Source organism: Populus trichocarpa, chromosome 11 (assembly GCF_000002775.5).
Source record: "Populus trichocarpa isolate Nisqually-1 chromosome 11, P.trichocarpa_v4.1, whole genome shotgun sequence".
NCBI lineage: Eukaryota > Viridiplantae > Streptophyta > Magnoliopsida > Malpighiales > Salicaceae > Populus > Populus trichocarpa.
Genome location: NC_037295.2, coordinates 3,936,311 through 3,951,814, shown reverse-complemented (window position 1 = coordinate 3,951,814; position 15,504 = coordinate 3,936,311). Strand labels below are relative to the sequence as shown.

The 15,504-nt window shown below is 31.6% G+C and overlaps 2 protein-coding genes across 5 annotated transcripts; one reads left to right on the top strand and one right to left on the bottom strand.

Annotated features, from left to right (window-relative positions):
- Positions 1-6,347: 6,347 nt before the first annotated feature.
- Positions 6,348-11,318, top strand: LOC18102995 (cold-responsive protein kinase 1). Of its 4 annotated transcripts, none has more exons than XM_024581369.2 (7): positions 6,348-6,661; positions 7,075-7,182; positions 8,204-8,319; positions 9,031-9,241; positions 9,337-9,574; positions 10,194-10,344; positions 10,757-11,318. In XM_024581369.2, exons 2-7 carry the CDS (start codon positions 7,104-7,106, stop codon positions 11,084-11,086), a joined length of 1,125 nt encoding a protein of 374 aa, XP_024437137.2. In that variant the 5' UTR covers positions 6,348-6,661; positions 7,075-7,103; the 3' UTR covers positions 11,087-11,318. The 4 variants fall into 4 exon arrangements, with proteins under 4 accessions (XP_024437137.2, XP_024437136.2, XP_006377327.3 ...); XM_024581368.2 differs by having other exon boundaries at positions 7,051-7,182; XM_006377265.3 differs by having other exon boundaries at positions 6,349-6,661; positions 7,072-7,182.
- A 530-nt stretch (positions 11,319-11,848) lies between these two features.
- Positions 11,849-14,849, bottom strand: LOC18102994 (clathrin light chain 2). Its single transcript, XM_006377264.3, has 3 exons — positions 14,297-14,849; positions 12,615-12,768; positions 11,849-12,525 (listed from the first exon to the last, which is right to left on the bottom strand). Exons 1-3 carry the CDS (start codon positions 14,662-14,664, stop codon positions 12,073-12,075), a joined length of 975 nt encoding a protein of 324 aa, XP_006377326.3. The 5' UTR covers positions 14,665-14,849; the 3' UTR covers positions 11,849-12,072.
- Between the last annotated feature and the right edge of the window lie 655 nt (positions 14,850-15,504).

Sequence of the window (15,504 nt, the reverse complement as noted above, 5' to 3'; positions counted from 1 at the left end):
CGCTTCGAAGCATCTAAAAATGCCTTTTTGCAGTGTTGTTAGAAGCATCGATGTGTTTTGTTTTTCTTTTGGTGCAGCGCATGTGTCCGGTGGTGGTTTGATTTGTCATATGTGAACCTCTTTTTTTTTTTCTCTCCCCTCCCCAAAAATTATAGCTTGACCCTCTTAGTTGCCGATATTTCAACTCTAGTCCTTATTCTTTTGATTTCAAATTTATAGTCATGGCTCTTTTGTAGAAGTTTTATTTGTTCTCAATTTCATCCTTATTCAATTTAGATTGATGATATTATGTTTTCCAATTCGATCCTCATTATTTTGATTTTTAATTTTTGTTTTTTGCTCTTTTGTAAACTTATTATTCTTTTCAATTTCACTCTTCAATCAAAACATTGATTTTGTTTTTTATGTCAATTTTAATCCTTATTCTTTTAAATTTCTTTTAGTCCTTTTACTAAATTTATTTTTCTTTTCAATTTCACTATTGAATCAAATATAATATTTATTATGTTTTTCAATTATGATCCTCATTCTTTTAATTGTTAGTTTTTTAATCCTTTTGTATAATAATTTTTTTTTTCAATATTTGATTGATTGAGAATTGAACTTTAAGAGTTTTTCAGATTAGGTGCTTTGGGTTTAACTAGGGTCACGAGTTTTTTTATGATCTTTTTTTAATGAGTTATTCGAATCTTTTTATCTGCGTTATGGGTTTAACAAAATATCTTGGGCCGACTCGACCTTAATTATCATGGCTACATGTATATTATACTGATTTGGGTTGACAAAAAACTATTTTTTTTTTTTACTTTTTGTTTTCATTTCATTTCAGCACGTGAACATTATTTTTTTTCTTTTAATGAGAGACTGAACAACACTGAAGCTTTTTATTTGCATAACTTATTTTTAAACTTTTCTTGCTTGAAAAATATAAAATTGAAATTAGAATTTTTAATAATTTTCATACATTAATTTTAAAAATAAAATTTTTTAAAAAATATTATTTTGATTTATTTTTATATAAATAGTAAAGAAACAATTAGGAAACAGTCACCTCATATATTTGGTCGGCAAAGTTATAAAAGTTTTTAAAATTTGTCAAATTATTGATCATTAAAGGTAGAGAGTTTCATGATTCCTCAATGGTCAACACCTTGAATAATTTGAAATCCTAGAAAATGAAAGAGCAAAATTCTAAATTCAACTGTGCACTTTGACCACTGCCGTCCTGAAGACTTTTTAAGGAGGCTCGTCGTGAATTCCTGGAATATTCAACAGAGACCCTCCCAGCTCAATAAAAATGTTTAATCTAATTAATTGTTTTGTAATTTTTATAACATTTATTTTTTCCAGCTCAGTAACAATTTTTAAATTTTTCATTGATTGAAATTGAATTTCAAAAAACTTCTATCCTAAAACTAAAACCAAAAGGTAATTTTTTTTAAAGAATACACAATATGTTTTATTTTCTTAATGCATATTGAATTTAATTCTTTAATTATTCTTATTTTTTAAAATAAATACTATTGCATAATTAATTGTTTTAAAAAAAGAGTATGATAAAAAAATGATAAAGAATCAATAATAATGGACTCGTGAACAACTTGAAGGTGAAAGATTTTGATATGATTTGACCTGCATAAAATATATATTTTTTCTCTTATATCTAGATAAAAAAATATTTCTCTTTTCAACTTGTTATTAATATATTTGTTTTAATTTTTTTATTTGTTTGTTTGGAAGCGTGGTTGCTTTTCAAAGTGTTTTTCATGCCGAAATGTATTAAAATAATATATTTTTTTATTTTTTTAAAATTATTTTTGAAATCAGCTCATTAAAACGATCCAAAACACAAAAAAAAATTAATTTTTAATAAAAAAAAATAAATTTTTGAGGAACACGGTTTGTACCGCGTTTCCAAACGTATTCTTAGAATGAAAACTATCATAAACTTTTAAAGTATTTAAAAGACTTGAAATGGGTTGGTTTAGCATAAGAGGTGGTTTTCATAATTTTTTATTTTTTTTTGCTTTTAAATCATACTAAAAATATTTAACATGGATCATAAACTAAATCTTTTAAATACCAACTTTCTATTGGTTTAGCAAAAGATTAATGAAGTCAACTTACTTGGAAGGACAAAATTATCACATTAGTCAGACAAGACACAAGGTGAACAAAATGTTTTTCTTTTCCCCATTGGATGTATTATTGCCCTTGTAGGTTGCCTACATGTAGTTATATTTAACACAATTAGGGAGTTTTATTCCAGTAATTTGCTTTTTTAAAAGTAAGAAATATATCCTTTTCAGTTCATACATTAATAATGAACTAGTTAGTTGACTCGTATTTCGTTGCGGGTTAAGTAAATGTTTCTTGTAAAAATAAATAAATATACAAGTTTTTTAAATCTATTGTTTTACAACAAGAACCCTAATTATAAATAAAAAAGCTTATGCATACATTTAAATAAATAAATAAAAAACTATATGTGCTAATAAATACAAAAGAAAGTGTTAACAAGTCTATTTAACTTGTCTAGTTGCAAGTTGAATAATTTTTTTTTCTAACGTAAATGAATTAATGTGTAAGTGTTATTAATATGTTTTCTGATAGGAAGTAAAAATAAAGAATCATGAATAAAAAAATCAATGCTTACATATAATAAAATACAATGAAGATCATATGCATTATTAAAAACATATAAGATCTAAAAATCATTTTTAACATAGTAGAAAAATAAGACAATGTTGCAATTGCTACATTGAAACACTATTTTCTTAGTCTCTGCATAATATTTTTTTAAAAAAGTGTAAATAAAAAAAGCAGAAAAATTAAAAAAATAAATTACAAAAAAATGAAGATAAGAACAAAAAGAATGATATAAATAGGTTATGTGTAGAGTGATAAATATTCAAATTGTAAAGAATAAAAAATAATTTTTTTCCAAAAAAATATAAACAAAAAAGAGGAAAAAAAAAAATATATATATTACAAAAAAATGAAGATATGAAAAAAAATGGTGATAAAAAATCCAAGTATAAAATGATAAAAATATCAAGTATAAAGAGAAAAAAATATTAGAAAAAATTGTTTTCTAAAATAAAAAACAACCAAAAATTAAAGATTTGTCACCACTACAATAAAAATTTTACAAAAAATTTCAACTGTGTTATTTGTACAGTAAAATACTATTTTCTTTTCTAAAACAATCTCTAAAAATCACAAATTTGCCACCATTATAATAAAAAAAACCTTGAGAAAATTTCAATTGTGCTATTTATACAGTAAAACATCATTTTATTCTAGTATATACTAGCCAAACATCTGCAACAAACTTTGTATTAGACTAGATGTCATACCCGCGCGATGCCGCGGATTTGTGGCATGTTTGTGCGTTGTTGTGAGTTTGTGGAAAGAAATTATATAGAGAAAAACTGTTGCAATTCATAATATTTTTAAGGAAAAAATATAAAGCTAAATTCTCAACCAACTTAATATTAAAAAAATAAAATCGACAAAGATAATTTTGGAAAAATTATTAAAAAAAATGAAAGGGAAAAAACCAAGTAGGGAAACACTGTAGCAATCTATAGTGTTTCATGAGGAAATCTAAAGTTGTAATTCTCAACCAGCTCAATATTAAAAATAATAAAATCGATAAAGATAATTTTGAAAAAAATCATAAAAGAAAAAATATGTGGGGGAATATTAGGACAGCTAATGGAAAACCAGATCCACCAGACTCCTAGCCGAGAATCATGTATATTAATGCAGACAGACAATGCAGCAACATTCTAGGAAAACAATTGCAAATCATTCTATATTTAACTTATTGTAATTCCTCTGTAACTCCTTACATTTAGCATACATTGTGTATAAATCTAATGCTCAACAACAGTAATAAAGTGTGGAAAATTTCTGTTGAAGAACCCTGTTATATCTCTCTCTTTTATAATTTGCTTTATGGTATCAGAGCACCATAACTCAAACGAGACTACGATCCCTGCTTCCAACATGTCTCTATCTCAAAATCTGACCAACCAACCCACCTCCCACACAGAGAATCCACTGATTGCTCTCAACATTACAGCTCAAATAAACGAGAAATTAATTCCCTCCACCTTTCCACAATGGCGTGCCCAATTTGAAACTCTGTTATATCTCTCTCTATTATAATTTGCTTTAGGGAACACTGTAGCAATCCACAATGTTTTTAAAAAAACCTACGAAGTTAAATTCTCAACCAGCTCAATATGAAAAAAATAAAATCGACAAAGACAATTCTAGAAAAAAATTCATAACAAAAGAAAAAAACCATGTGGTTAAAACACTGTAGCAATCCACAGTATTTTAAAGAAAAAAACTACAGCTAAATTCTCAACCAGCTCAATATTAAAAAAATAAAATCGACAAAAACAATTCTGAAAAAATAACACAAAAAAATAAAAAAAAAGAAGAAGACAATTTTGGGAAAAAAAAGCAAAATTAAAAAATTAAAAAATAGAAAAAAAATACATGTGGGGAAAGTTAAAGTTAAATTCTCGATCAGCTCAATATTAAAATCATTTAGGAAAATAATGTAGTAATCTATAGTGTTTTGTGATGAAATATACAATTATAATTCTCAACCAACTCAATATTAAAAAAAATAAAATTAACAAAGATAATTTTGAAAAATATCACAAAAAAAACGAAAGGAAAAAACAAACCATGCAGGGAAACAATGTAGCAATCTATAGTGTTTCATGAGGAAATCTACAGTTGTAATTTTAAACCAGCTCAATATTAAAAACAATAAAATCGATAAAGATAATTTTTAAAAAATCATAACAAAAAAATCATGTGAGGAAATATTATAGCAATCAACGGTGTTTTAAAAAAAAAAACTACAAAGCTAAATTTTCAACCAGTTCAGTATGAAAAAATATAAATTCGAAAAAGATAATTTAAAAAAGAAATCGATAAAAAAAGGCATATGAAGAAACATTGTAGCATGACAAAAATCATGTGAGGAAACACTATAGCAATCCACAGTGTTTTAAAGAACTATAAATTTAAATTCTTAATCAGTTTAATATATAAAAAATAAAATCGATAAAGATCATTATGAAAAAAACAAAAAAAATCATTAAAAAAAACCATGCGAGGAAACACTGTAGTAATCCATAATATTTTTTTAAAAAAAACTACGAAGCTAAATTCTCAACCAGCTCAATATAAAAAATATAAAATCGACAAAAACAATTCTGAAAAAAGAAGAAGATAATTTTGGGGAAAAAATGGAAAAAAAAATGTGGGGAAAGCTAAAACTAAATTCTCAACCAGCTCAATATTAAAAAAATAAATTCGACAAAGATAATTTAAAAAAAAAACATGTGGGAAAACACTGCAGCAAAAAAAAAATTGTATGGGAGAAACACTGTAGCAATCAACAGTGTTTTTTTTTAAAAAAACTACGAAGCTAAATTCTCAATCAGTTCAATATTTTAAAAAAATAGCAAAGATAATTTAAAAAAAACAAAAAAAAGAAGAAGAAGTGAATTTTGGAAAAAAAAATCTAAGACAAAAAAACAGGGGAAAATAAGCAAAAAAAAAAAAAAAACATGGGTAAAGCTAACCTTTATCAAGCATATCACCATGACCTGGTCCAGAACCAATCTTCACTTTTCAACCTCCGTAATAGATATAATATAATAATAACTGTGGAAAAAACGAAAAAATAAATAAATAAAAGGTTGCGTTAAGAAAGCTACAGAGCTTTCCCCACGCGTTTTAGAATATTTGATAATAATATTCCTTATAAAAACTAATCTAAAAGCATATATTTTATATTGACTTGAGATAGTCAAATTAAATAAAATCCTTTACACTATAACAGAAAGTTCAAAGACCAACCACATATCAATAATAACTTAAAATTTGAATTTACTATGATTTTTGTAAATTAATTTAAATTATTTTTTAACTTTTAAGTCTTGACTCACAGAAAAGTTATAAATATATTTTATTAGAAATAAATTTTGATCCGAATAAAATTTTTATTATAGAATAGAATAGAAATCTAAATTTGATGAAAAATTAAAATTTTAATTCTTAACTTATGAATTCTACTTAGACTACTTATCTCACTAGAAAAACTATTAAAATTTATTTTTAACAAACATATTTTTAATTAGAATTATTTTAATTATAAATTACTTTTAAAAAACGGCTTTTAAATAATAATTCTAAGTCAAAATTTTAAACGACGAATTAGGTAGAATGGACTCCAAGGCTGAAAGCGAATCGGTCCCATGTGAAAACAAAGACGAGATGACAGAGAGAAGTAAAAGAATTGACTGGCTGGCGACAGGGGCCATGGACGGCAGAAAAATGAGAAGCAAAGCTCCACTCTCTCCTTCTCTCCTTTTCATTAAAACAACTACGCAAAAGTCACAAACAGCATGTATTGTAGCTTTAAGAATACTCAAAACCTCAAATCATTCATAAAAATATTCAGAAAGTTTTGTCAAAACCTCAACAGTATTCATAAATAAAAGAAAAGGAAATACTCAAAATTTTGGATTCAATTTCATGCTCTGTGTTTCTCTATTATTATTTTTCATATAGAAACTGTACAACTTGGAGACTTCTTAATCACCTTGTTTATGCATCTAATCAGGTAATGACCTCTTCTTAAGTACCAGCTTAATCCTTTCTTTTTCCTGTTCTTTTTTGCTTTGCATAGAAGTTGAAGTAAAGGGTTCTTAATAGTCTGAAAGAAAAGTTCATATTGAGAGATATCTTTGAGCTAGAAAAGGTACTGGGATTAGGTTTGATTAAAGAAAAGTATGAAACTTTCAAAAGGGTAGCTTTCCTTTTTCTTTCTTTCTTTCCTTTTTTTTTCTTTTTGTGATCAGGGAAAGGCTAGTTAGAATTCAAAGTAATTACATGTAATCAAGAAATGGTAATTTGAGAATGTAGTTTGGTTTATCATTGGAAGTTTTAGTTTAAGCATTTTATTGCAAAATCAAGGATTTCAGTAAGGAGTCACCTTTTTAATCTTGGAAGGTTGATAACTGTGTGATGTAGAAGATAGAGGTCATAAATTGCGGCGCGCGGATATGAGGTGTAGCTGTTTTGGAGGACCAAGGGTAGATAGAAAAAAAGGGCCTGCTGCTGGGACTCTTCATGGTATAAATGGTGAGAATTTTGTCAATTATTTAACAAGATATATTTATGAACTACTAAAGAAGAAGATGCAAATTCAAATCTATATCCTGTTATGTTTGTTTTGTGAGAGTTGCATGTTTTTTTCATTACATTAGTCGTCGATCGAAAAGGAACTAACTCATGCATTAGAGTTTCAATCATGGTGAACTGTTATCTTTCTGCTCTTTCAGTACTGTCACAATCTTTGCTGGCAATTTTTTAGCAAGAATAATACTATTATAGCTCAGATTTCCCATAAGTGCATAACCTGATGCTAGTAAGGTTGGAAAATCTAACATGTAGATTTTACTCAATTGCATTAAGTGCCAGTTTTGGGGAGGGATGGTATTATTAGCCCAGATTTTCAGAGCCTAAGCGTGTAATCTACTCGTCTAACATGTAGATTTTGCTGAATTGTTTTTGGGCAAGATTAATGACTATCATTGATGCTTGTGGGGCTGTCATTTGTGACTTGAACAAATGTGCTGGCTTCTGCTAGATTCTTTGGCTGTTCTGGGATTTAGACACCGTGTCAGACAAGTCAGATTCTTAAGCTACAATAAATTCTGGGTTTTAGACATTGTGTCAGACAAGTCAGATTTTTAAGCTACAATACATGCAGACAGAATATAAAACTCTCTCATGTATTGTTGCAGTGCCAGTGCACATGGCATATATTCTAATGCAACAAATGCATGACCTGTATTATAACTTTGTGGTTCATCTTCAATCTAATACAGATACCATAAAGGCCATTTTTTCTGCAGTTATATATGTTACAGATTATTTAATCTAGATCGCACTTTGCCAGCACTATCTTAGTGCTTTTTTTCTTTCAAATTCTAGCTGTCAATCAATCAATTGTAATAATTTAACCATAATTCAAATTGATACCCCCCCCCCCCCCAAAAAAAAAAAAAACAAATAATAATAATCCTTTCTCATGTATCATTAAACTGTGATTTTCTCCTTGCAACTTCTTTATGATGCTTCCTCTTTTTGTCGTTGGTAGGTGATTTGCTTATTCAGGATATTAATCATTTGTCCTACAAGGAATTAAGATCAGCAACAGATAACTTCCATACAAGCAATAAGATAGGACGAGGAGGTTTTGGTACTGTCTACAAGGTGGTCAGAAATTTTCAGATGGTTTAGCTATAACAATGATATCAAATTAATTAGCTTGTTGATTTTGTTGAAAGTGACGAACTTATACTATCCTTTGGAATTCATTCAATAATGAAACACATAGCTTTCTTTTCTTTGCAATGTGTTTCCTATCTAAATTTCATGGTCTTTTTTCATTCATTGTTGTCATAACTTGCAACCTCAAATCATTGAATGGAGTAGTAAAGGAAAAAGTCATGGTCTGTTTCAAAACTTATCGTGGCAAAACATGAAGCATGCAACAATCTACACCGCTTCTTTCCTAATCTATTCAAATTCTTACTATGCTTGAAGTTATATACTTATGTTGCCATCAAATACACTATGATTTTTGTCAACCACGTAATGCTCCTCCATAATTATCATGCAAGTATGATGGAAAACTATTCTGCTACTTGAGATATTCTGAGATTCTCCTATTGATATCTCTCATGTGTTTACTTAAGCTCATTTTGCTCTAATTTTGTTGAAGAGAGCTTAAAACACCAATCTTTAGGACTCTCTTTGCCAGTTTCTTTCCTAAACTAATATTTAACTCAATTGTCTCAGTTATCATTCTTGAATGACAAGACATATTATCTATATTTTGGTATCATTGTATCGAAGATGCGCTCGTCATTTTGACCAATTTACATTTATAAAGACTTATTTTCTACTTGAAATTGTTGCTAGGGAACCCTCAAAAGTGGAACACAAGTTGCTGTGAAGACACTTTCTGCTCAATCAAATCAAGGCGTGCAGGAATTTTTGAATGAAATCAAAACTATATCAAAAGTTAAGCATCCAAATCTTGTTGAGTTGATAGGGTGCTGTGCTCAAGGATCTAATCGGATTCTAGTGTATGAATATGTAGAAAATAACAGCCTTGATCGTGCATTGTTAGGTAATTTGAACAGAAATTTTATTGTGAAAGCTGAACTCTGGTTATTTCCTATCATGGCAAGACAGAAATGTACAATAATGTGCTATCCCTTTCAGGTTCAAGGAGTACAGATATTAAACTAGACTGGGGAAGAAGATCTGCTATTTGCTTGGGTATTGCTAGGGGTCTTGATTTCCTTCACAAAGAAGTGGTTCCACATATTGTGCATAGAGACATCAAAGCTAGCAATATACTCCTTGACAAAGACTTCAACCCAAAAATTGGAGACTTTGGGTTGGCTAAACTGTTCCCAGATAATATCACCCATATTAGCACAAGAATTGCTGGAACAACGTACGTTGCTGTTCTTTTGACAGTATTTTACTTTAAGCAGTTGCTTTAGACAAACCACTGAGCAGCAGTGATGAATTGCTAAATCCTCATAATCAATAAGTTTGTCTTTCAGTCCTTAAAGTTGCTAAAGTTCAAAAATATTTTTGCTTCCTCCTGTAATGATAGCGGAGGGAACTACTTATACTAAACAAGTAATGCTGCATTGTGAGCATCAATGATGTTACTTCCTTAATGATCATGCAGAATAATTTCTGACTAGTTAAAAATCATCTGAGAATTAGATGCAATTCATTTTTTGAAGCCATCAACAATCCCATATATAGTTTCTATCAGACCCTGGGTCAAAATCAATCTCTTCATTGTTGGAACTTTGAAATACATTTCTTAAAAGAAAAGAAAGGTTGTTCCTAGATCTATAGTACTGACAGGCTCTTCAGTTTCACTTCATGAAATAAACCTTTCATGTGTTTCTTATTCTTTAATTTTGTTTACCTGTCTGTTTCCTAGTTGGAGTGTCATTACTCGTTCATTCTGATTTTGGCCCTGTGGTTTCTCTGTAAGTTCTGTGTTGCAAGGGAAACCAGATAAGCATCACCTTGTTCTGTTTTTTCTTATGCAGTGGTTATTTGGCACCAGAATATGCATTGGGTGGTCAGTTAACAATGAAGGCTGATGTATACAGCTTTGGGGTCCTTATCCTTGAAATAGTTAGTGGCAGAAGTAGTGCAAAGCCAAGCTGGGGAGGGACGCAGAAGTTACTCTTAGAATGGGTACGTCGATTTTACTTCTGCAATCTTCAAATATACTTCCTCGTAGCTTTCAAAATCATATTTTATATTGCCATTATGATCACCAGAATGTTGGAGCTTTTCATAGTATGGATTCATTTTGTAACTTCCATCTTCTGTTTCTTGTTGTATCTCCTGGTTATTGTTCAGGAAGTAGAATATTTTCCTCATGATTACGTAGGTAACAGATCAACATCAGAAATTTTACATTTCTGCTCAGAATAATCAATATGCCTTTTCATAAGATATAGTGGATTAATTTGAATGTCAAAAACAGCAATAAGCTCTGGAATAGGAAGAGAGCTATATTGAATGAAGCCTAATTTTCCTTGCTGGATCTGATATTGTTCATTAGCAATCCTGAACTGTTTGATGACTCATGCCTGTTCTGTAGGCGTGGCAGCTTCACGAAGAAGGGAAACACTTGGAACTTGTGGATCCAGAGATGGGAGAGTTTCCCGAGGAGGAAGTCATTAGGTACATAAAAGTAGCTTTTTTCTGCACCCAATCAGCGGCAAACCGAAGGCCAATCATGACCCAGGTAGTTGACATGCTCTCGAGGCAAATCCAGCTAAATGACAAGGAACTAACTGCTCCAGGTTTCTTCCAAGATTCAGACAGTCCCAGTGGGGGGCCTTCTTCCATGAAAGGATCTTATGCCGACTCTACTTGCTTCCAGATGAGCTCAGTTCCAGTTAGAATCACTGAGGTGACCCCCAGATGAAGTATAATCTAGTATTTGCTATTAAGCATCATAATGTCCGAGGTGGAGAACAACAGGAACTAGTTACTAGGGCACACGTATTTCATTACTCTATCAGTGTTCAGTTATAGGTTCACACACACAGTTCATTTCTAGGAAGATGATCATACTCGATGCCCAATTGAGGTGGCAAAGTTGTTTTGTTGTTGCAAATGTGTTCAACATGCAATTATATGATTTTTATTTTTCTTGATTCGAGAGCGATGAGAGTTTTTTACTCTTACTATAGAACTGAATAGGATGGTGAGCTTGCCAGGCTTCGGTTCAACTAGCAGTGCTGATATAACTGTTGGTTTATTCCCTGAATGAACTGGCATGCATTTTTTTTAACTTATTTTTTATAATCATAAATAATTTATTTAATTTTGTAATTAAAATAAATTTACTTTTGGGACCCGACCTGAGACACTTCAACGCTTCAAGGTTTATATATCAAAGAACAATTCGGCAGTAGCATCTTCTTCCTGGTGCTGGTCGGTTTGGTTTCATTATCACAGCATGACAAGCTTAATTAATTTCCCCTTGCCATTTCCCATCTATGCTGAATATCATGGTTTCCGAGCCTAAAAACTCTTAGCAATGCTCTAATTTTTTTAGAAACCTGGAATCAGCAAAAAAAACTATGATAACAGTTGCGGTTCAAAATATATATTTTTAAAAAAATACATGAAAATAATATTATTTTTAAAATCAACATATCAAGATCAAAACAACATGAAAACATAAAAAAAAAAAATTAAATTTTGATAAAACAAAACCCATTTCAAATCTCGGTCCATATAATATATATATGCCCAAAAAAGAGAATAAAGCCGGACGAGCCTCCATACCTGGTCATTATGTGGTCAACGACGGGAGAGACGCCGAACAACAAAATAAAACCTTGATAAAGATGATACAAAAGAATATAGAGCTGAACAACTGTGGAAAGAGAGAGATGTGAGGGATTAGGCAGCTGGTGTTGACTCTGGTTCTGCGACAGGCTGGGCATTGGCAGCAGCGACATCTTCTTTGGGCGTGTTGGAGGAACCATTTGCAGTGGCTTCTTTGGCAACTGGAGCAGCCTCCCCCTTTGTTCCTGACACAGTTGCACCTGCTGTTGCATCTTTTCCTTCCTTCCCATCTTTGGCATCTTTTAGAGGAGGTGGGGGTGGAATCATATGTGGTGGGGGTGTGTGCTTCAGCTTAACAAGTAAATGGCGCAACCTTGAAAGATCAGTGGGTTTTCCAGGCTTTGGGCCCTGGATTACGGTAATTGATGGCATCTTATCTTGATCCTTATCCTTCTTGCCTCTCTTCTTCTCAATATTAGGAACCTCGCGAGGAATAAGCTCCGCTATTGCTTTCCAGTACTGTTTGTCTGCCTCTTTGTGGAATTTCTCTTGATTGGCGAAGTACAACTGTTCCAATACAGATACTCATCATCAAAATATGGAAAATGGTATATACATAAAAACCTAGCAGATCCAAAACTCTTTGAAACAATTACCTTCTCCCTTTCTCTGTTAGTCGCTATGTTGGTCTCAATATTGAGCTTCCTCTTCTCATAGAAACCACGTATATACTCCTCCCCTTCTTCAATTATCTGTTTCCTCATGTCCTTCTCTCTCTTCTCTTTTTCCTCAAGATGCATGGCATTTTGACTGCAAAACTCAAAACAGGTCATAAATTGGATAAGCAGAAAGGTTCTGGAGAATTATGAACACACATGCACCTATCATTTTCTGAACAGTGAGTGGTCCCTACAGGAATAACAATATTAATGGATATTCTTGACTGCCCAACCCAAACAGGTGATAAATCTTGATGAACAGAAACTTCCAAGAGAGATGTGAATTTACATGCCGATGATATGTTACTAATTCCTTTTTGGAATAACAAATTACTGTATATTAGGAGTGTTGACAAGACATGCATCATCACAGAAACTTAAGAGACGATTGATCTCTCCAAAGCATATTATATGCTTATGAATCTTTCAAAATTTCTATAATTTCATGACAAATTCATAGCAGACCCCCAGCAATACTTCGATATGCCAGGGATTGAATCCCTCTTCACTGGATATTTGCAAAGAAACATGTTTGATACCTGAATCAGGTAGATGTGACAAACAACGAGAAACAAGTGAAGATTTCTTTCCATCTTCACATCAACCTTCCACTATAAATGACTTGCCAAAGCAGCTAACATACCATCTGGTAATTTGTAGTTTACAACCATGCTTCAGCCCATTCAACAGAGTGAATAACTACACAGATATAGGAATGCTCTCAGAAATCTACAAACAAAATCCTAAAATAAGTAAACTGTCCAGTTTGTATAATCCCAAGTGCTTCCATAGAGAATTGTCAAAATAACCAAAATTGGCACCTCAATAAATGCATAGGCTATGATAAAAAAGTTGAGTAATCGTAAATGATCCATCAACGCTCAATTCAAATAGCTAACATAGCCACAACTCAATTCCAATTGATTCAACTAGCAAACTCTCACAATTCATTATCTGATAGCACTGAGGCATAAAGCACTTACCACTCGGACAATTCCTCAAAGCTCAAAATATAAAACTACAGATCCAAATTCCAAAATCCCTAGGCATAAAACTGCAGTGTCAATCTCACAAGACATAATTGCAAGCAGAGATTAGTACACCAAAATTGGTACCAGATTTGTCGTATATTGCCCCTACTTGCTAATAGCATCTAAAAGATGGCATTAAATCAAGCTCTCATCCTAAAACAAATCAGTCAACTAACAGTCAATAGTGAAACACCAAACCCGGTACAATATGCACCAAAACAAAATCCCATACATACATCAGGACCAAACAACTGACTAAATCGGAACTGGAAAGTCAAAGCTCAGCTGAAATATAGATTCAAGCAGTATTCTTTCCCACAATTCAATTCCACGCAGCTCAACTTGAAATCACCAATTCCAAGCATGGACCACCAAGATCAGTACCGGAATCCACTTCCTTATAACTCCAATATCAAAGTATATATAACCTAACGCGCAAACTAAGTTACAAATTAACACTAAAGTCTGAAGCTAATCACTTGCTATTAACAGATCAATCAATTCACTTCCTCTGCTATATGTAAAGAAACCAACAGATCTAAAAGGAAATAAAACAATCAAATTAACTAACGAAAAAATATATCTCACCGACGCCACTCGCGAAGAGCGAAACCCTCTTCAGGCTCCATTTCAGTAGGCGGAGGAAGGATCGGTCCATCACTCACAAAGAAGCCATCGTCCGCTCCATTATATCCATTACTACCATTCCCGTTCTCAACATGTACCGACCCGAACGGACTCTGATGAGGATAACCGGGATCCGCATTAGATCCGAACCCGAACACATCAGGAGAAGCACTGACGTGATCGACGGACACACCTCCTCCGGAGAACTCACCGGGAGCGGCAGCGGCGGTGGAGTAAGAGCTGAAGTTGGAGTAGCTCTCATCGTCTACTTCATCGAAAGGTGTGTGATTTGAAGGTTGAATGTCTTCAAATGCATCAAAGGCAGCCATTTTACTGGTTTTGTGTTTCTCTCTCTAAAAAGTAGGAAATCAAAGAATTTATCTCTCTAGAAATAAGCACAGGTTTGTTTCTTTTGTAAGATTTTGGATTCTTTCTCTCTCTGTGTGTTAGCCAAGCCAAACCAGGCCAAGGTGGTGACTTTGAAGAGATGCAGTTCGCTCGCCTTGCCTTTTTCTTTTTGACTATTTATATACTGCTGGTGACGTCGTCTCGACAGAAATGAGAGGAAACGAAACGAAACAATTTTACTTTTACTTTTACTTTTACTTTTACTGTCTTTAAGTGAAAAAAACAAATAAAAGATTTGGTGGCTGGCTCCCGAAAACGACGTTGTTTTCTTAACTTAACGCAGACGTCAAAGTAGTAAGGTATCTCATCAGTGGGCTAAAGGTCATGCCTCCTTTTCTTTCATGGTTTTTTCGGTTGACAAATAGTGGAGCTCTATACTTTGCTGCGCTACGTGCTGCGGGTCTGCATTATATTTATTTTAAAATATTTAAGTATGCAAGTGTATATAAATAATAATAATAATAATAATAATAATAAAATTTGATAAATTTATTGTTGAAAGATGAAATTAAAAAAAATATTTATTTTAAAAAAACATAATAAAATAACTTTTCTGAACAAAATTATAAAAATATTAACAGCAATTACACTAAAATTTTAACATGAGATATAATAATGTATAAAATAAATGTAACAATATTAAAATTTTATATATAACAATAGATAAAAAAAACTCACTCAATTTAATAATTAGATTCTGTAAAACTAAACAATATTAAATTAAAAAAAAACAAGAACAAAACTTGAACTTTCTTGCCGGA

What these genes read in the sequence shown, in the direction of transcription:
- LOC18102995 (XM_024581369.2), top strand. Translation starts at nt 7,104, where the DNA reads ATGAGGTGTAGCTGTTTTGGAGGACCAAGGGTAGATAGAAAAAAAGGG. An exon ending in GTTTTGGTACTGTCTACAAG is followed by an intron (nt 8,320 to 9,030) that starts GTGGTCAGAAAT and finishes AATTGTTGCTAG; the next exon opens with GGAACCCTCAAAAGTGGAAC. An exon ending in ACAAGAATTGCTGGAACAAC is followed by an intron (nt 9,575 to 10,193) that starts GTACGTTGCTGT and finishes TTTCTTATGCAG; the next exon opens with TGGTTATTTGGCACCAGAAT.
- LOC18102994 (XM_006377264.3), bottom strand. Translation starts at nt 14,664, where the DNA reads ATGGCTGCCTTTGATGCATTTGAAGACATTCAACCTTCAAATCACACA. An exon ending in GCTCTTCGCGAGTGGCGTCG is followed by an intron (nt 12,769 to 14,296) that starts GTGAGATATATT and finishes TGAGTTTTGCAG; the next exon opens with TCAAAATGCCATGCATCTTG. An exon ending in CTAACAGAGAAAGGGAGAAG is followed by an intron (nt 12,526 to 12,614) that starts GTAATTGTTTCA and finishes GTATTGGAACAG; the next exon opens with TTGTACTTCGCCAATCAAGA.